The sequence below is a fragment of the Delphinapterus leucas genome, chromosome 20, assembly GCF_059928025.1.
Source record: "Delphinapterus leucas isolate spDelLeu-1000000601 "Yukka" chromosome 20, BTC_Dleu_Yukka2, whole genome shotgun sequence".
In the NCBI taxonomy this organism is placed as follows: domain Eukaryota; kingdom Metazoa; phylum Chordata; class Mammalia; order Artiodactyla; family Monodontidae; genus Delphinapterus; species Delphinapterus leucas.
The window spans coordinates 15470561-15492459 of record NC_143148.1 but is presented as its reverse complement, the minus strand read 5'-3'; the positions used below and the strand labels follow the sequence as shown (position 1 = coordinate 15492459).

Sequence of the window (21899 nt, the reverse complement as noted above, 5' to 3'; positions counted from 1 at the left end):
ATTTCTATATATTATGTTACATTTCTTTGTTGTAAACAGAGTGTTCCATTTCTAAGCCAGTCTTGACTGCCTTATTAGTGGAAGGGAAGTTGCCCTGGAGGGTTATGAGGAATGTGACAAGTAAACGGGGCTAGGTGAGTGAGGACTTGATGAAGCAAGGAAAGCCATCACCAGAGTAAAAAGCCCAGCCTGTCCAAGAGGAGGTTGGCCCCTGTGATGTTTTGGGGAAACTCCCTTTAAACCCATATGGGAAAAAAGCCTGATACTTGGGGAAGGAAATTAAGATCTTCCTCAATTCAACCAACATTTCCCCTAGTTCCTCTTGTATTTAGACTTACATAAATGTTTTCACTGACAAAAAAATCTTGGTCATTTATATAATCAACAGTTAATCAGTGTGTACAGTAAGATAGATATTGTGTTAGCCCTATAAGTACAATGGTAAGAAAGATCAATACAGATCTTAATGTCATGGAACTAACATACTAGTAAGTGAGATATATAATAAATAGGTAAATAAATGATTAGAAAATATATCATGGATAGTGATATGTGCTATGAAGAAAAGTAAGCAAAATAAAGGGATGAAGAACAATGGAACTAATTCAGATATTATGGTCAGAAAGGGATCTCTCTGGTCCTACTTTAGCATTCTGTGAATACACAGTTCCTCATCAACAATTCACTTAATGCTCTTTACAATTGAAAACCTTCATTTAAATCAGTGTTGTACTAAGTCCGTCATTCCTTCTAATACATTTAATTAGTTACCCTCATGCTACTTGATAAACTTGAAATCTAATGGAAAAGGCAGCAAGTGTTTGATTATACTCTTTATATGATTGTAACTAATTAGCCACCTCAAATGGTGCACTTGAAATTTTCTGACCTCTTATTTATGTATCATTATGGATTTGTTGATTTTCATTGGTTTAGTATACTTTAGCCCATCACAGTCTTTGTTGATGCCTAGCTGTATAAATACTAATTCCTTATGGATTTTTGTGTACCTTTGACTTGATTCTTTATTCTTTGAATTTACTATTGCTTTCTGAAGCTTTCCCAGGCTCACCCTATAACTTCCCTATCCCAGACCAAACACCTGAATTGGTTTAAAGTGAGTTCTTCTGGTCTTCCATGTTTTATGTGTTTTGTTCCTTTTTAAAAAATTAATTCTAGCTATAAATTTTTAGTGTTTAGTTAACATGTTTAGGTACACAAAGTACTTTTAACCCTCTTTTGATTATTGTATTGTCAAAATGGTGGTCTCCTTTGATGATCTGTGTCTTTTTGTTATGGTTCATTAATATTATAAAACATTCTTGCTTCTGTCACAACAGTCAAGGGCACATCTTCTACCTTACCTGCTCCAGGTCGTGACTCAGATCTTTATTTTAGGAGCCATGGTTCATTACCTGGTTTATTGCCACAACCTGGGCAATAGGCATGCTTATGATTTTTTGTTTCATGGGAGGTAAGTCTTTGACAATTTTATCTCTTTCTAGCAAATTGTTCATTTTTCAACTTTTATGGCTTCTGGGGTTTTCAGTATTTATTTACCTAGAAAATAATTCATAAGTCAACATTTTCAAATTGGTTGGCATATGAGTCTTATAACATTTAAAAAATACCCTCTGTGATGGTTCTTTCATTTGTCATTTATTTTTTTTAATAGATCTTTATTGGAGTATAATTGCTTCACAATACTGTGTTAGTTTCTGTTGTACACCAAAGTGAATCAGCCATATGCATACATATGACCCTATATCCCCTCCCTCATGAGCCTCCTTCCCATCCTCCCTATCCCACCCCTCTATGTCATCACACAGCACAGAGCTGATCTCCCTGTGCTATGCTGCTCCTTCCCACTAGCTAACTACTTTACATTCGGTAGTGTATATATGTCGATGCTACTCTCTCACTTCGCCCCAACTTACCCCTCCCACCCCATGTCCTCAAGTCCATTCTCTATGTCTGCATCTTTATTCCTGCCCTGCAACTAGGTTCATCAATACCATTTTTTTTTTTAGATTCCATGTATATGTGTTAGAATATGGTATTTGTTTTTCTTTCTGACTTACTTCACTCTGTATAACAGACTCTAGGTCCATCAACCTCACTACAAATAACTCAATTTCGTTTCTTTTTATGGTTGAGTAATATTCCATTGTATATATGTGCCACATCTTCTTTATCCATTCGTTTGTCGATGGACATTTAGGTTGATTCCATGTCCTGGCTATTGTAAATAGTGCTGCAATGAACATTGTGGTACATGTCTCTTTTTGAATTATGCTTTTCTCAGGGTATATGCCTAGTAGTGGGATTGCTGTGTCATATGGTAGTTCTATTTTTAGTTTTTTAAGGAACCTCCATACTGTTTTCCATAGTGGTTGTTTCAATTTACATTCCCACTTACAGTGCAGGAGGGTTCTCTTTTCACCAAACCCTTTCCAGCATTTATTGTTTCTAGATTGTTTGATAATAGCCATTCTGACTGGCATGAGGTGATACCTCATTGTAGTTTTGATTCGCATTCCTCTAATAATTAGTGATGTTGAGCATCTTTTCATGTGCTTCTTGGCCATCTGTATGTCTTCCTTGGTGAAATGTCTATTTAGGTCTTCCATCCATTTTTTTTTGTGTGTTACACGGGCCTTTCACCATTGTGGCCTCTCCCACTGTGGAGCACAGGCTCCAGACGTGCAGGCTCAGTGGCCATGGCTTACGGGCCTAGCTGCTCCTCAGCATGTGGGATCCTCCCAGACCGGGGCGCAAATCCGTGTCTCCTGCATCGGCAGGCAGACTCCCAACCACTGCGCCACCAGGGAAGCCCCTTCCATCCATTTTTTAATTGGATTTTTTTAGTTCCATTTGTTTATTTTTATTTCCGTTACTCTAGGAGGTGGGTCAAAAAAGATCTTGCTGTTGTTTGTGTCAGAGTGTTTTTCCTATGTTTTCCTCTAAGAGTTTTATAGTGTCTGGTCTTACAGTTAGGTCTTTAATCCATTTGGAGTTTATTTTTGTGTATGGTGTTAGGGAGTGTTCTAATTTCATTCTTTTACATGTAGCTGTCCAGTTTTCCCAGCACCACTTATTGAAGAGGCTGTCCTTTCTCCACTGTACGTTCTTGCCTCCCTTCTCGTAAATTAGATGACAATATGTGTGTGGGTTTATCTCTGGGCATTCTATCCTGTTCCATTGATCTACTTTTCTGTTTTTGTGCCAGTACCATACTGTCTTGATTACTGAAGCTTTGTGGTATAGTTTGAAGTCAGGGAGCCTGATTCCTCCAACTCCGTTTTTCTTTCTCAAGATTGCTTTGGCTATTTGGGTCTTTTGTGTTTCCATACGAATTGTAAAATTTTTTGTTCCAATTCAGTGAGGAATACCACTAGGAGTTTGATGGGGATTGCATTGAATCTGTAGATTGCTTTGGGTAGTATAGTCATTTTCACAGTACTGATTCTTCCAATCCAAGGACATGGTATATTTCTCCATCTGTTTGTGTCATCTTTGATTTATTTCACTTTTTATATTTGTTGATTATATTCTTTATATGTTCTCTAACTCATCACATTCTGATTCTATATTTATTGTATTCTCCTCTCACCTTTTCTTTAGGTCACTTTGTTCTTTTCTGTCTTCTTGAATGGAATGTATACATTGGTTTTCATTCTTTCAGTTTTATCAATATAAGTGTCTAAATTCTTACTTTCTATGTGACTAATATTGAGTTTCATAGATTTTTAATGTGCAATATTTTCAACGCCACCATTCCCTGAAAGTTTTGTAATTTCTGTTACATTTCTACAATAACTAAACAGTTATTTGATAGAAAGTGTCTTCATTTCTAATTGGAAGTACTTTTAATTTACTGATACTGGCATTCATTTATGATTTTATTGTTTCAGTCAAATAATGGTGTTTGCATTATTTCACCTTAATTATACATAATTCAGTCACAAGAAATTATTTTTGCCTTTTATCATGCAATGTATATCAGTCACTTTGGATTTTCCTTAGGTTGTTCCCTCATCTGATTGCCAATCTCCAGCTAGGTCCAAGAGATCTTTTGTTACAAAGTGCCTTACACTCTTGCCCACCTTCACCACATTTTACATATCATTCTGTTACCAAATTCTCCTTTTCAGCCGCAGGTTTACTCAGAATTGCATAAGCTTTAAAATATGGGAAATACCTATTATAATATCTAAAACATTCTGATACTATTTTAGGCAGTATAGCAGTGGTTAGCTTTGAGAATAAGAAAATGGAAAGGAATACCTGGGAAAGAGCATGAAGGAAAACATTTAAATATAGACTAGGATTTCAGGAGGATAGATGAATAATAGTGAAAATGTTACTGAAGAGAGGTAAATAAAACACCATCTTTATTGGGATGAAGAAACTCATGATTTTGCATAGGAGGAAATTAACAGCAGTGATGGAGACAGTATGCGTAGGTGGAGAGGCAATTGGAAAACAATCATTTATAAACACTATTATATATATGAATGTATCTTACTATATTATAATTTTCATGTATATAAACATATATATAAAATCACTGTAGTGTCGTGTGAGGTTTTAAAGGCATGGAGATTCTTATAGTTATATAATTATTCTGGTAATTGTGTTTTCCAGTGACTTCTTTTTGTAATATTGGCTTTTATTCTCACATTGCTTTCAACCAGTGATTTGCTTTTCCTGTAATTATAAATTACTATGACCTTGGGGCTTGCTATTCAGTGGCACATAGAATGATTTTATTTGTCCTTTTGGAGTTTAATAAGGAAATAAACAGTATGATAACAGAGAAAATTACAGATTACACAATTGGAAAAATGGGTATGAGGGCAAGGAACTAGATATTGGAATAGAGACATAGATATGAACTTACTTAGAGTCAGCTAGTACCTAATTTCAGAGGGTGGTAACTTTTAGACCCAGACAACGAAAAGGAAGTAGTATATAAGGATTCCATTTCTGAGAAATGAAATATCTTGTGGGTATCTCTAAATGATAGGAAATGTGGTTTGATGCAGAAGGTGAAAATGATTAGGTGAAAGGGGATAATGGATTAAGATGTTGTTTTACAAGCAGCACCCTGTTATCGATGATAAAGTATTGGGATTATATTATAAAAGAAGTATCAGAAAATTGTTAGTATGTATCAATAATCAAATTTTGATCTGTATTTGCAGTATTTCTACAAGATACTGATGACTAATTTCCACATCTATAGGTGTTGATTCAGTTTATCTGGATTAGTTCATGAACATCAGTGCTTGACAAGCTTACTAGGTGATGATCAACACCAAAATTTCAGACCCACTGACTTAATCCATTTCTCTTAGCACAAACCTCACAACCTTATGTTATACTCTTATCATTCTCTGAGTTCTCTTTACCTTTCCTCAAACTTCATAACAGTATTTTAATCATTCACTTATACTGTGAATTATTTTCAGTTTTTCTCCTGTGCATTTTATAACTATTTTATCTTTGTTACACATGAAAAAAGAAATTTTTTTTTCCCTTTCTTTCAGACTTGGAATCCAAGTGTGACAAAGAGACTTTATCTACAGAGAAGGACATTATTGAAAAAAATGGTTCTCATTGGGAAGTAATAGAAAGTAGTAAATTAGTTGGCCTTGAGAACTCCATTGTCAGAAATGATTGGCAAAGCAAAAGGAAGACTGAAGTGCAAAGACCTGAAGTGGGATATTTCAGTCAAATGAAAATCATCTCTGAAAAAGTACCCAATTACAAAAATCATAAATCTCTTACATTACATCAGAGAATTCATGATAGTGAGAAGCCCTGTAAGGAATTTGGGAAGGTCCTTAGTTGTGACTTAAACTTTGATGAATATGAGAAAATATATACTGAGAAAACCTCTGAACACAGTAGATATTGGAAAACCTTTGGAGTAGATGACCCACATACCCTACAACTGAATATTCATACTGGTATGAAACCTTGTAAATGTATGGAATGTGGGAATGCATTTAGTTTTTGTGAAGACCATAGTGTACACTGTGATGATCAGAAGTGCTATAAATGTAAGCAATATGGAAGGACTTTTAGAAGAATTGAAAAAATCACTGCACTTCAAAGAATTCATGATGGTGAGAAACCCTATGAATGCACTTTCTGTAGGAAATCGTTTAGAGTGCATGCACAACTTACTAGACATCAGAAAATCCATACTGATGAGAAACCTTACAAATGTATGGAATGTGGCAAGGACTTTAGATTTCATTCACAACTAACTGAACATCAGAGAATTCATACTGGTGAGAAGCCATACAAATGTATACAATGTGAGAAGGTCTTTAGAATTCGTTCACAGCTTATTGAACATCAGAGAATTCATACTGGTGAGAAACCTTATGCATGTAAAGAATGTGGGAAGACTTTTGGAGTCTGTCGAGAACTTGCTAGACATCAGAGAATTCATAGTGGTAAGAAACCCTATGAATGCAAAGCATGTGGAAAGGTATTTAGAAACAGTTCATCCCTGACTAGACATCAGAGAATTCATACTGGTGAGAAACCATATAAATGTAAGGAATGTGGGAAAGCTTTTGGAGTAGGTAGTGAACTTACTCGACATCAGAGAATTCACAGTGGTCAGAAACCTTATGAATGTAAAGTGTGTGGAAAGTTCTTTAGACTTACTTCAGCCCTTATTCAACATCAGAGAATTCATAGTGGTGAGAAACCTTATGAATGTAAGGTATGTGGGAAGGCCTTTAGACACAGTTCGGCCCTTACTGAACATCAGAGAATTCATACTGGAGAGAAACCTTATGAATGCAAGGCATGTGGGAAGGCCTTTAGACATAGTTCATCCTTTACAAAACATCAGAGAATTCATAATAGTAAGAAACCCTATGAATGTAAGGAATGTGGGAATGCCTTTAGAGCGGGCAGGCAAATTACTTGACATTGAACAAGTTGTACTGGTGAGAAGATTTTTGAATGAAAGACATATATAAAGCCCATTTATTTCTGAGTTTCATTGGAAAAATATGTGTATTTAAGTATAATTTATCGCAGAGATTCTACCTCAATTAAATCTATTTCCAGACTTTATGGCCACTCTAGAACTAGAATTATTCATTCATAAGTGAGATATACTTTCAGCTTTGTTCAATATCACCAAATATTTCTCCTTTTTATATCAATTAACATTCTGAATATCCGTTTATGTAGGATGATGCCTATCAATCCGTTTCTTAAATGCATGGGAAATGTATTTCCCTAATTATTAATTATTTGAGTTATTTTCATATGAGTTTCTTTCTTTCTTTTTTTTTTTTGCGGTACGCGGTCCTCTCACTGTTGTGGCCTCTTCTGTTGTGGAGCACAGGCTCCGGATGCGCAGGCTCAGTGGCCATGGCTCATGGGCCCAGCCGCTCCATGGCATGTGGGATCCTCCCGTACCGGGGCACGAACCCGTGTCCCTTGCATCAGCAGGCGGACTCTCAACCACTGCACCACCAGGGGAGCCCTCATATGAGTTTCTTGTCCAGGGATGTTTTGCTTACAGTTACTTTTGGTTTTTGTGTTTTTGGCTATTTATTGTTTTTGGCTTAGTGACTTGTAATACTGCTCAAATATATCTTTTGCATTCTAATTTTTTGCTTGTTTTATATGGCATACTTATCTTCTCCAGAGAGTTAGAACCCCCAGACACTATGTGATTTTAAAGTCTTGTGGTCCTGCCAGGTGTTTGTGTAGATTTGTTTTGTTTTCTTTTGATTTTGTTTTAATGGTAGATGTTTTAACTTTTCCATTGTCATCAAATGTTTGAATTCTTTTTGAATTTCTGTTTTGTTTTGACACAACAGATTTCCCTAAATACCTTTTGCAACACAATTCCTTTAAGGAGCCTTTTCACCTCTAGGCAGTACCAGTAGGCATCCAAATAAAATGAGCATTTTAAATATTTCATAAAATATTCTAACCCAATCTTACATCTCTTAAATTTCTTAGGCAACTTTAAAAGTAGGAGAAAATCTACAGCTATTGCAATGATTATAAGCTGGTCACTAAAATTAAGAGGGTTTACAACGCTGCCTATTTACCATGTCTTCAATTGGGTTTTGTATCTATTTATAATTTTCCTTTTTATTCCATTCAGTGTTGTCTTACTGTGTTTTGGCAGTTGGAAAATCAGTAGACCTTTGATTTTAGCAATCTCCCCTGACCAGGAAAAACGAAAAGACAACAACAAAAAAATGAGACAGTTAATAAGGTTGCAAATCTTAGCTACTCATCACCTCTTTCTTATGACAGTTGACCTGGTTATAGAATCAAAGTGATCAAAAGCCACTGGTTATTAATTTTTATAAGAAAATTTACCTGTTATATTTACATACATTTACATCACTGTCATTCATTAGATTTTAATTTTTTTTTTTTTTTTTTTAGATTTTAATTTTTGAGATTGGTATCTTGCCCAGTTTTGCATGATCAGCAGTAGTAAGGTTTTCTCATTGGGTATACTGAGCTATGTTTTCTTTACATATTCCTTATTAGTAATTTACTTAACTTAGCAGTTATTAAAAGTATGTAACTGATCATTCATGTCCTACAGAGTAAAAGAATGGGTCTCTGTTGTTACCCTTATTAGGATACTTGCTATTTCATATCTTTGAAATAGTTCAATTGTATTATAATTATTAATGTTGTTATTAATAGCTCACTCTATTTACTGAGCTGTCATGTGACCACACTGCTGATTTGCTCTTATATCCTACTCTACCTGGTTATTCTGAGTTACCATCAATGCTGATTAATTTCCCTCTTCTTGCACAGTACTTCAGAGCTACTTGTCCTACACTTCTTTGTGTGTTTTTAATATTTTTTGCTTGCTCGAACAAATTAAAACAATGAACTATCCAAACCTTATATACGGACTTAAAATTAATGACAGAAATAAAATAACCATGTGGCTTGACACTTATTTTTTTGAATCATTAATAAATGAAAAAAAAATACAACACATCCTTATTGTCTCCCTTATTTGTAATTACAGCTACATTTTGTTCACATTACATTAATATTTTGGTCACATTACATTAACATTTTTCTTTGAATTTTGTTATGAACTCCTGTCATTTCACAGACTGCTAATCTGATAAACCAAAATGTAACATTTGGTACTTTTTCTGGTACTTTTTCTTGGTGATCAAATTGATAAAATTTATTCCTTTCCATTTTCATTTGTTCCTTTATCCTTTCCACATTTTCCCTAGCCTACTTGGAAGCTTTGGGTTCTTTCCCCAAATACAAAGGGATGTTCCAGACCTATCCTGTTTATTGCTGTCCTGAACCATAAAATTAGCTACTGCAAGGAAAGGATTCTGGTTCAATTTAATGGTGAAGAATTCTAATTAATATATGTAAAGGGAATGAGGGAAATAGGAAATCACCATAATAATAGTGGTAATTACATACAAAATCCATTGATGGATGGTAAAAGTTGAAAGTGAAAGTATAAGGAAAAAATGGGATATTAGAATTGTTTCAAAGTATCTCTCCCAAGTAATTACAAAGATAAAACATTGCACACACCCCTTTAACCAAATAATCACCAACAGTGAGACACTGGCATCAAGGTGATGCACTAAGAAGGGCAAACACTTCGGTAGTATTCTCACCAAAACATGCGTAACTATGTTCTAATAATGAAGGAACTGCAGGCAGACCCAAAATGAATACCCTTCTGTAAAATAACTTGCCCAATACTCCAAAAGTTCATAACTTTTCTAGGTCATAAAAGGCAAGGGAACTAAATACAATGCCAGATTGTGGATTCAATTTTTGGAACATTAGCAGAGAAAACTTGATGAAATTCAATCAAACCTGTCATTTGATGATAGTATTGTTCCCAATGTTAATGTCCTGGTCTTGATCATTATACTACAGTAGTGTAAAATGTTAGTATTAGGCAAACTCGGAGAAGGGCATATGGAAGCTCTGTAGTTCCTCTTGCAATTCTTTGTTTTTTTTTTTCTTCTTTCAATTCTTAAGAATAGAATTTATTTTTTTAATACTCTGTTTCCAGTCAAAATGGGAATAATAGAGGCAGGATTTACCTTCCTGCCTAAAATAACAAAACACTAGATATAATATGAGAAATAAAGGTTTTCAGACATTGGACACCAGGCAACACAATGGTAATGCCTAAGAAAGTATAAACAAATGTGATCCACACACCTGACCCAGCCTACTGCCTAGAGAGCATTTCCACACCTCAGCACTGTGAGGGGGAATACAAGGGGAGCTTTGTAATCTCCCTAAGTAGACAAGATGGAGCTGAGAGTCCAGGGAGGCAGTGATGGCTAGAGTCTGCAGGGCAGAGTATTGAGCCAAGTTCTCATCAGTGCATGGGATCAAGGAAACCACCTGAGGCCAACAAAAGAAATGCTTAAGAGCACAGGTAATCCTTGGAGCTCACACAGAGCCAGGAATAGTTTGTGTCCCCACCAGCAAGAGTGGTAAACCTCATAATTTATAGGGCACTGGTTAGATTACTCAAAAAGCTATTGCCTCAGTAGATAGGCAAGTTAGCACTAGATTAAGGCTTTCCTAGTCCCACCTAACAGAGCTTAAAGCAAATCTTGAACAAATTGTTTCCAGGTAACATAAGTATATTACAGAACAAAGTTTGAGTATATTTATAGAAATGCAAAAATACCAAGCACATTGAAGGTAACTTTCATAATGTCTGTAGCAAATAAATTTTACCAGAAGTGTAAATAAGCAGGCATACATGACTATAATGCAAAAAATCAATAGAAACACAACCAGAACTAGAAATGACAAAAATAGATCTTGTATTTAATAATAGATACTGACAATACAAAAGTCATAACTATATTTTACATATCCAACAAGGAAGAGAGATTGATCATGTTAAGTACCAATGTCGAAAATATTTAAAAGACCCAAACAAATCTAGAGGTAAAAACAACAATGTCTGAGACATAAAAACACAGTTGCTAGGATTAATAGATTAAACATTGCAAAAGCAAGCATTAGTAAACTGGAAGACATAGCAATAAAAACTATATAAATTGAAACAGAGAAAAACAGACTGAGAAAATAAGAGTATCAGAGAGCTGTATGACAACTTCAACTAGCCTAATTATGTGTAATTGAGATCCCTAGAAAAGAGGAAAAAGAATGGGCAGGGGCCGAAAAAATAATTGAAGAAATAATGGCTAAGAGACTTCCCTGGTGGTGCAGTGGTTAAGAATCCACCTGCCGATGCAGGAGAGACGGGTTCAAGCCCTGGTCTGGGAAGATCCCACATGCTGTGGAGCAACTAAGCCCATGCACCAGAACTACTGACCCTGCACTTTGGAACCTGTGAGCCACAACTACTGAGCCCGCATGCCATAACTACTGAAGCTCATGCACCCTAGAGCCCATGCTCTGAAACTAGAAGCCACTGCAATGAGAAGTCCGTGCACCACAATGAAGAGCAGCCCCCAGTCACCACAACTAGAGAAAGCCCGCGTACAGCAACGAAGACCCAATGTGGCCAAAAATAAATAAATAAATAAATAAATTAATTAATTAAAATAATGGCTGAAAACTTTCCAAATTTCATGAAAATTATAAACCCACAGGTCCATGAAGTTCAACCTATCCCAATCACAAGAAACATGGGGGACAGGGGGTATTACTCCAAGGGAATCATAACGAAATTGATTAAAATCCATGCCAAAGAGAAAATCTTAGAAGCAGGGAGGGGGAGAAATATCCTGTATGTGCAAAAGAGCAAAGATAAGAAACCATACTTCTGGACATGATGGAGTAAACACACTTTGCCCTATTACTCTCCACTTATTAGACTTAAAATCCATGGAAAAAATACATGAAATAAACTTAAGAAGAATCTGAAAGTTGGAGTAATGAAGGCCAAATCTATTGACATTGGGATTCGAATAACAACCCAGCCCAGTGGTGAGTTCCCTGGCAGAAGACTGGGTGTTTTGTTGTTTTTGTCTCCCCATATATTCCTATCTGAGCACCAGAGACTTGAAATTAGAAAGACCACCAGGTGCAAACAACTACCAAAACACCAAACAATAACAAAAAAATAAAAACACCCAAGGTATGCTTCCTTTTCCTATCCAAAGGGCTGAGAAGGTTGCTGCCCTGCAGAACAATACCCTATTGACAATGCCAACTCTGCATTAGCTGAACACTTTAAAAATGCCCATCTTTCACACTACTATGCACAACAGCTAGCAGCACCATCCTCCCTTCTTGCCAGTAAGCATCTGCAGAGGCCTTGTGTGTGCACAGCCTAAGATCCCAGCCCAGCAGTAATGACTTTTCTCCCAAGCAATGGGCATATGGAGGCGTTGTGTGTGTGAGCAGAGACCTGACTGCCATCCTGGCCCATCAATAATGGGCATCTATAAAGATCATGTATGTGATTAGAGCATTGACTGCCAACCTAGCCCAAGAACCATGAAGCACACCTCATTTCCTGGCTGGCAGATGCATTGAGAGTGTGTAAGTACAACTGGGGCATTGACTACTGTTGCGACTTGGCACTGACAGACATTTACAGGGGCAATATGTGAATTATCACTCCAATGAAGCAGTAACAAAGGTTCTTTCCCTTTCCAGCCAGTGGGGGCTCCAAATACTATGTGTGTAAAGAGAGCCATGACTAAATTCCTGCTTATCAACAAGTAACAGATTTACATAGGAACCAGAGTGTCATAAGATTATAACCCAAATCATTGGGGTACAGTCAAAACTTACTCATCCTAGCAAGAACAAGGAATATTCAACTTGAATGAAAAAAGACCAAAACAAACCAAGATGACAAAGATGTTGGAATTATAAGGATTTTAAAGTTACTATATAAAAATGCCCAAATAAACATGGAATGCAGATAAAAACAGAGCTCCAAAATACATGAAGCAAAAATTGACAATTTCACAATAGGTAGAGCCTTCAAAGTCAGTTTCAATATCAGCTAGAAAAACTAGGTAGATGGTCAACAAGAAAATAGAAGACTTGAACAAACTATGAATCACTTAGATAATAGGCATCAATAGAAACTCCACCCCATAAGAGCAAAATACACATTGTTCTCAAGCATATACATATAAAACATTCTCCAGGATAAAACACACTGAGACATGAAACAAATCTTAATAAATTTAAAAGGATTAAAGTCATACAAAGTATATCCTTCAGTCACATGATATTAAATTAGAAATCCAAGAAATTTGAAAAATTCACAGATATTTGGAAATTAAACACATTACTAATTAACCCTAAGGGTCAAACAAAAAATAAGGAAAATTAGAAAAATATTTTCAGATGAAAATGAACCTAAGGAGATGCATATAAAGCAGCACATAGAGGTAAATTTATAGCTGTAAATGCTTATATTTTAAAAAAGAAAAAGAAATCTCAAATCAGTAACCTAACTTTGCAGCTTAAGAAGCTAGGGGGGAAAACCTAAAACAAGAAGAGGAAGGAAATAATAAGGAATAGATGAGAAATAAATGGAAGAGATAATAGAAAAAATATATAAATGAAACCAAAATTTGTTTCTTTAAAAGATCAACAAGGAACTTCCCTGGTGATCCAGTGGTTTAGACTCTGTGCAAGGGGCGTGGGTTTGATCCCTGGTTGGGGAACTAAGATCCCACATGCCACATGGCGCAGTCAAAAAATTTTTTTAAATCAAGTAAAAGATCAACAAAATGACAAATATTTGGCTAAAACCACCATGAAAATAAAAAGGGAGAAGGTACTAAAATCCAGAATGAAAAAGAGGGCTTAACTACCAACCTCACAGAAATATAAAGTATAATAAGGAAATGCTATGAATACCTGTATCCCAGCAAATTAGATGACTTACAAAACAAATCCCAAAAAAGACAAAATCTACCAAAAGACACACAAAAAAATGGATAATCTGAGTATGTCCATATTTGTTAGAGGAAATGAATAACAACCTTCAAAACAGAAAGCATCAGGCACAGATGATTTCACTGGTGAATTCTACCAAATGTCTAAGGTAGAAATACTAATTATCTGTGATCTATTCCAGAAAATAGAATGATGTCCTAACTCATTCTATGACGTTGTCATTACCCTAATACCAAAATCAGATAAAGACATTGTAAGGAAGGAAAATTACATACCAATATCTCTCATGAATATAAAAGCAAACATCCTCAACAAATTATTAGAAAATCAAATCCAACAAATGTAGAAAAGTAATTACATACCACAGTCAAGTGGGATTTCTCCCATGCATGCAAGACTGGCTCAACATTTCAAAATCAAGTAATTAATCTATCATATCAACAGGCTAAAGAAGAAAAATCATATGATCATATCAATAGATGCAGAAAAAGCATATGAAAAGATTCCATACTCATTCATTATTAAAACCCTCTCAGGAAACTGGAAATAGAGGAAACTTCTTCAATTTGATAAGAACATCTACCAAAAACTAACAGGTAACATCATATTTAATGGTGAGGAAATAAAGGCTTTCCCTCTAAAAGCAGGAACAAGGGAAGGATATCTGCTCTCACCACTCATATTCAGTATTGTACTGGAAGTCTTATCTAATGCAACAAGAAAAAGAAACCGTATACAGATTGGGAAGTAAGAAATAAAGCTATCTGCAGATGACATGGTTGAATGTGTAAAAATCCTGAAGGATGCTCAAAAAACTCATGGTACTAATAAGTGATTATAGCCAAGGTTGCAAAACATAAGGTTAATGTACAAAAGTCAAGTACTTTCCTATACACCAGCAATGAAAAATAGGAATTTGAAATTAAAAACACATAATTATTTACATTAGAACCAAAAAAGTACTGAGGAATAAATCTAACAAAATATGTACAAGAGATATATGAGAAGAACTAGAAAACTCTGATGAAAGAAATCAAAGAACTAAATAAATTAATATTCTATGTTCATAAATATTAAAAAATTCTATGTTCATAACCCAATATTGTTAATATGACAGGTATTCCAAACTTGACCTATAGAGTCAATGCTATATTAAAATTACAAGTTATTTTGTAGATATTGACAAACTGATTCTAAAGATTATATGAAAAGACAAAGGACCCAGAATAGTCAAACAATACTGAAGATGAAGAAGTGGGAGGACTAACACTATCAACTTCAAGATTTACTATAAAGACACAGTAATCAAGACAGTGTGTACTGGCAAGAGAACAGACAAGTAGATAAATGGAATATAATAGAGAGCTCAGAAATAGATCCAAACTAATAGAGCCAACTGATTTTTGACAAGACAGCAAAGACAAATCAACGGAGAAATGTAACAATCAACAAATACTGCTAGAACAACTTGATAGCCACATTAAGAAAATGAATCTGGACCAGGTTTTATGACTTAAAAAAAAATTCAAAATAAATCATGGGCCTAACTTTACAGTGTAAAACTAAAAAAAACAAAAACACAAAAACTTCTAGAAGATAACATGGGAGAAAATCTAGGTGACTTTGGGTTTGGCAATGATTTTTCCTAGAAACACCAAAAATATGGTCCCTGAAAAATAAAACTTGATAAGTCAGATGTCATTAAAATTAAAAACTTCTGGGGCTTCCCTGGTGGCACAGTGGTTAAGAATCCTCCTGCCAATGCAGGGGACATGGGTTCGAACCCTGGTCCGGGAAGATCCCACATGCCATGGAGCAACTAAGCCCATGAGCCACAACTACTGAGCCTGCGCTCTACAGCCCACATGCCACAACTACTGAGCCCACGTGCTGCAACTACTGAAGCCCATGCGCCTAAAGCCCGTGCTCTGCAACAAGAGAAGCCACCGCAATGAGAAGCCCGCACACCGCACCAAAGAGTTGCCCCCACTCACCGCAACTAGAGAAAGCCCACACGCAGCAACGAAGACCTAACAGCCAAAAATAAATTTTTAAAAAATTAATTAGGAAACATCCTTGTATGCAAGGAAAAAGAAGGTATAAGGAATTGAAATACATTTTGTTAAGGGAAAAGAAAGTAATTTTGTCTGAAAGAGAGGTCAGATAGAAGAGAAATGGACAAAATCTGGAGATAAAAAGGAAATTATAGAAAGTAATGGAAAAGAAACCCTGGGCAAAGAGTTTAATGTGTGATCAGGACTAAGATTAGAATAAATTTAATTGAGTAAATGAATTTTAATATTAAAGGTAAGGTGGTGCAAAACTAGAATTTGTTTCCCTCTCTGTTAAGAGGACAAAGTTTTCCTGGAATAGTGATCTGCTTTAATAACAGATTATAAAAGTTTCTTTACCTTTTAAGTAATCTGTTGTAACTATCTGTATTTGCCTTTGAAATCTTTTATTGTCACTTTAGTTAAGTGAAAAAGTATTGTTTCACAGCACCTATAATCCTATTTGATGTTTTTGACAAACTTTCCAAAAATCAACTTCTAAATGAAGTGTTATTGACCTGAAATAAACTTGACATTTTCCAGAGGTCCCCTGGAACATCTCAAGAGATTTGTTTTCTCTCCTTATCAGAGAAAGATATTAAACTAATTAGGCTTATTTGGTATATTAAAGAACATGGGAAGTATTATCAAATGAATGGTGATAAACCCTCTTAGGATATACTGTATGGATAAATGTTATTAATATAGCTATTCTAGAAATTACGTGGAATTCCTAAAAGTCTGGTATGTTCTAGTATAATGTTATCAGTCATAATTCTAGTTGTTATCTTTAATTGTTCTATGTTACAGAAGTAACCAAGTTTCTTTGCCAATTGCATTGTAATCAGATCTTTGACCATGCGTTTTTAAGTCTTTTGTCATTTATAGGCAGTTATTGTACTCTGATGCTTTTATAAAAATGCTTCATCTTCAAGAAGATTCATAGAAAGGACCTTTTGACCAGTACAGGTTTCTGATAATTTTTACATCATACCACTGAACTGGGTAAGAAATTAAAGAATTCTAATGGAAACCCTGATGGCTTCATAATACTGTTAACAAAAGAGCAAGATCAACAAGAATTAGCTACATAGGGCTGAATGATAGTTTTTATGACTTTTTTGTCTGAAATATTACTGGTTTTTAATCTTTGTTTTCCAGATATAAGGAAACCCTCCCCCTTAAGCTAATTATAACTGACAGCAATTTGGTAAACTATACTTTTGTAAGCACAGTAGAAACATTTATCTTTTCTACCCGATCCCTCCAGAAATTGGAAACTCCTAGGTTCCCAGCAGCCTTACCAGGTAAATAAGGAAGGCCACTTCCTGACGGTACAGGAATTTTGAGTTATTTTGGGGACCTTGAGAAGGGAGGAATTCATCCAAATCTATACCCATCACAGGTGGCAAGTCCTTGGCAGGGCTTTCCTGGCCTTAAGAGGCCTTTTAAAAGTTCAATCTGAGATTCCTTATAAAAAGTTCCAGCACAGCCAATTTAAAAGAGCCTGTAGGATGAATTACACTTATGTGAATAATCAGGCTAAGTTTATTGAAACCAAACTTATTTTGCAAACAATTAGTCTTAATTTGACTATCTTTGGTAGAAATCAGGATAATTTTAGAGAGAAAAATTATGGTTTAGTGATATTACTTTATGTATGTTAAGTTCTAGTGTTGTCAATTGCTTCTGAGGGTTTGTGTTTACTACCTAAGACTCACTTCCTGGATGACTCCTTGTTACTACGTTGTGTTATTACAAAAGTTTAACTGAATTATTAAAAGACATTCTAGGTTTGTTTCTGAAGCTTATCACAGTAGTCTATCTTTAGATGAAGATCAGATGCCCTGTGACCTACAACCAGGAGATTATATACATATGAAGAAACATCATTTAAAGCAGCAGTCCCTAACCCTTTTGGCACCAGGCACTGGTTTTGTGGAAGACAGTTTTTCCACGGATGGCGTGGAAGGGGGGAGGGGGATGGTTCAGGCAGTAATGAGAGCAGTGGGGAGCAATAGGGAGCAGCAGAAGAAGCTTCACTCACCCGCCAGCCGCTCACCTCCTGCTCTGCGGCCCGGTTCCTAACAGGCCACGGACCAGTACAGGTCCGCAGCCCAGGGGTTGGGAACCCCTGATTTAAAGGACTGTCTCCAACCTAGATGAAAGGACCCTTAAACTAGTTGATGTGCAGCAAAAGTGAAGAAATTCACTCTTAGAATCATATTTCCCACTTAAAATGGGCCCCTACACTGTACTGGTCTATACAGAGCACTGCTGACCTCAAACTCACCTTAAAACAATGCTCAAACAGAGAGGAAATGGCACACCAGGACAAGAAGACAACATCAGAAATAGCTATCCCAAGATGCTAGACCTGACTTGTATGATTATTTATAGTGTTCTCTTGATCTCTTGGACTTCTGCATATGAATCAAATGTTTTCTATTACAGGCAAAATTCTACACAGAGTTTAAAACTTAATCCAATTGTTGGGCTTATGGTCAATTACTTATGTCCAGTACTTTTGGGTTACCTTGGGGGATTTCTCCTCTCCAAGGCAATGATTGGATAGTCCTTAGGAAATTTATTATAGAAGAAAGAAGTTATAGTTCTCTTCGGGCCATTATTGATATTACTAGATGGGACCCCCTCAGTTGGCCAACCAATCATACTTGCTCTGACCCTGGACATAAATATGAATTTTAAAGTTACTCAAGCTCAGAGAAATGAGCTAATTTCAGTGAAAGAATATATACTCCTGATTATTAGGAGGGACCCTCCCTCAGTCATGGGATGGATTTATATGGCTAATACCAGGCTATGGTTGTTTAAATTTAAGGGAACAATTTGTTTGCTGGGAACAATTAAATCATACTAAAGATAACCAGCCTAATAACACTAGGAAATTGGGCTGAGTGCCTTATGAATAATGCTTATATATCATTACCTTTAAAGATAGCGATTGGTAAGGAACACACTGGGTCAGATGACTGGGGATATACTGGGCCACACCTAATGGAAGCTCTTGGTATAAATTCTTACTTATGATCTTATCAATGCTACTAGCTGTATTACTTATACCCTGCCTATTTTATAAAATTATTGTTTTTGCATTACCAAATGTGACTGAGCCTCCAATAAAGATAATGATGACTAAGCAACCTGAAACAATTAACTAAATATAGTTTTACATATACATATAAGGTCAAAATGATTGCAGTAGTGTAACCCTAGATATGGGAAGAAGCAGCAGGAGGGAATCATTTCCTAGACCATAACAGACTAGTAAGACAGATGGTACAGAAACTTTTATGACTACCATTAACAATGCCTAGTCCAGTAACAGCACACTGAGTGGCCCATCAATGAAATCCTCGCCATACCTAGGAATGAGCCTTCCTAGCACCATGGGACAAATTGGTCACAAAATGCCTCACAAACCTTGGTTGAACTTATGACCAAAAGGGGGAAACTATAAAACAAAAAATGTTGTACACCATCCAGTTCTACAAGAATCAAGCCATTAGCCACTATAGTCACTGACTTACATCCTGAAAGGAATTCAGGATGAGTCCCTCTGTGCTCTGCAAAAATGGGCCTTTAGATAGTTAGAATTATTTCAGGAGAATTTTTAAATGAACTTGGATTCTTGCATCTTCCCAAACTTAGAAAAGCACTAAAATCATTACTTGAGATATTTGTTCCTCATGACTGGCAGTAACCTTCTACCGAGATGTATCCTTAACTGTGTGTACCCCTTCACCTCTTCAGAGTAATTTCTCAGAGCTATCTGAGAGGTTGTCTCCCAAGGTATAGTGCTCAGTAAGTCCCCAAATAAAACTGAAACTCACAGTTCTCACGTGTGTTTTTATTTCAGTCCACATTAAAATGAAAAGAATTAAAATGCTACTATACATTTCATGCACCTATAGGTAAATTTTGTTTTGTTTACCAAAAACTTTCATACAATATATACCATTTAAAATCCTCTATTTTCATTTAATATAATACGGTAAATTTTCTTATGCTTCCTTTCCTAGTAAGTACATGGTTATAAGATGGCTGCTCCATATGCAGCTCTATATCCACTTTCCAGGCAGGAAGGAGAAAGGAGGAAGGCCAAAAGAATACATACCCACTGAGCCTGCCCCATCCCCACCCCTTTAAAGAACTAAGAAATCCAATCTAACAGCTTTTGTTTACAACTATAAGGGAAACTAAAACATGTTTTTTGTTTGTTTGTTTTTGGCCATGCTGTGCAGCTTGCAGGATCTTAGTTCCCTGACCAGGGATCGAACCCATGCCCCCTGCAGTGGAAGCGTGGGAGTCCTAACCACTGGACCACCAGGGAATTCCCTTCCTATTTGTTTTTTGTTAAGCTGAGCACACTGCCCCTTCAAACAAAATTCGGATTTTTATAGCAATAAAGGAGAGAAAGGATATTGGGTTAGTCACACATGAAAAAACAACACTGTCTAATATTAAAAATATTCTCAAATAACTTTCAATTATGTGGGAAGTTACAACATCATTTAAATGAAAGTATTCTAAAAATATATATGTATACACATGTGTGTATATATACGTGTGTACATATATGTATCTACATGGTTACATATATATACATATGTAAAATCAGAATACTCAGCATACATATTAATTTTTAAAATTACAAATGCAAGGAAGATATTTCCAAAGAGAAACAGTAGGTTCCAGTTTACTTCATGGGTCTTTGTTAGGAGTTAGCCAAGAAAGAAAAAAAACACCTCCTGAAAAAATAAAGCATTTTACAAACAAAGAGAAAATACCAAGCCACCTTATGTACGACTTTTAGATGTCACAACCATTATTTTCTCCTCCTTGGAGCTCTCTCTTGGAGAAGGATATGTTAGCTAAGCAGCAGTAGGGAAAGGATGGGGTTAAAGCACACCAAAGTGTGCTTTGTTTTGCATAAACTGTTAAATTGCAGAAAGTTCCAAACGCCAGATGTTTCAAAAAGGTTAGAGTGCAAACAAACAACCAAAACACCTGCTTGCTTGCAGTTTTTGGTAACCTAGAGTAACCTCTCTTTACCATGCCTGCCCTTTCAGGACTATGCATGCCCCCCAGGTTTAAAACTTCCCCGTCCAGCTTTGGAGAGACAGTACTTTGAGAGCTAGCTCTCTGTCTCCTTACTTGTCACAAGTAATAAATGCTTCTGCTTTACTCAAAAGTACTTGGTGTGTGCACTGGCTATGCACCACAAGGGACAGACCCATTGAGCCCGGTAACAGAGATGGGGCAAGGAGACAACAAACCTTTCTTGAGGTCCAGATGACAAGGTCACCTTGCTCACTTGCCCCTCCCTGACCAGGGGAAGGCTATCAGAGGAGACCCGGGCTTCCATCTCAACCTCAACGTCATAGAGAATAATCAGGATTTTTACAGGGGCAGAGCCATCCTGTGTCTCATACATGACTACATGTGACACAGTAACTGACACAGTCTCCCCAAATTCACACATCCAGTGCTGCATAGTCACACACCCACCAGTAGACACAAAGTTAACAGCCTCAGTCTCAGACTCCCCCTTCCTTCCGCACACAGTGCTACACAGTCACAATCCCCACTAGGGCGCAGTCACAGAGGCACAATAACAAAGCTCCCTATGCTTGCCAGAAGAGGAATACACGATCCCACAGAAACAATCCACACACCCACCACAGGGACACACAGTCACAGGTAGCCCACACCAGCACACAGTATTACACACGGTCACATATTAACAATCATACCACGGAGATTCATCCACAGAAAGCTACACACACACGGTATCACACACAGTCAGAATAACACACACATCACTGGGACACATAGCCACACACAATTTCGTAACCGACACTCCCCTCCCCAACCCCGTCCGTTCCGCCTGAACAG

General features: G+C 36.4%; 1 protein-coding gene across 14 annotated transcripts in view; it reads left to right on the top strand.

Moving 5' to 3' along the window:
- Positions 1-19960, top strand: part of ZNF529 (zinc finger protein 529) — a 76584-nt gene extending 56624 nt beyond the window's left edge. For 13 of the 14 annotated variants that reach the window (XM_089902277.1, XM_089902276.1, XM_089902275.1 and 10 more), the window contains one exon: positions 5553-19960. In XM_089902277.1, coding sequence (XP_089758403.1) covers positions 5553-6955 — 1403 coding nt within the window. In that variant the 3' untranslated portion in view covers positions 6956-19960. The remainder of the gene's footprint in view (positions 1-5552) is intronic. The other variant, XM_089902263.1, reaches the window with a different exon arrangement.
- The last annotated feature ends 1939 nt before the right edge of the window (positions 19961-21899 follow it).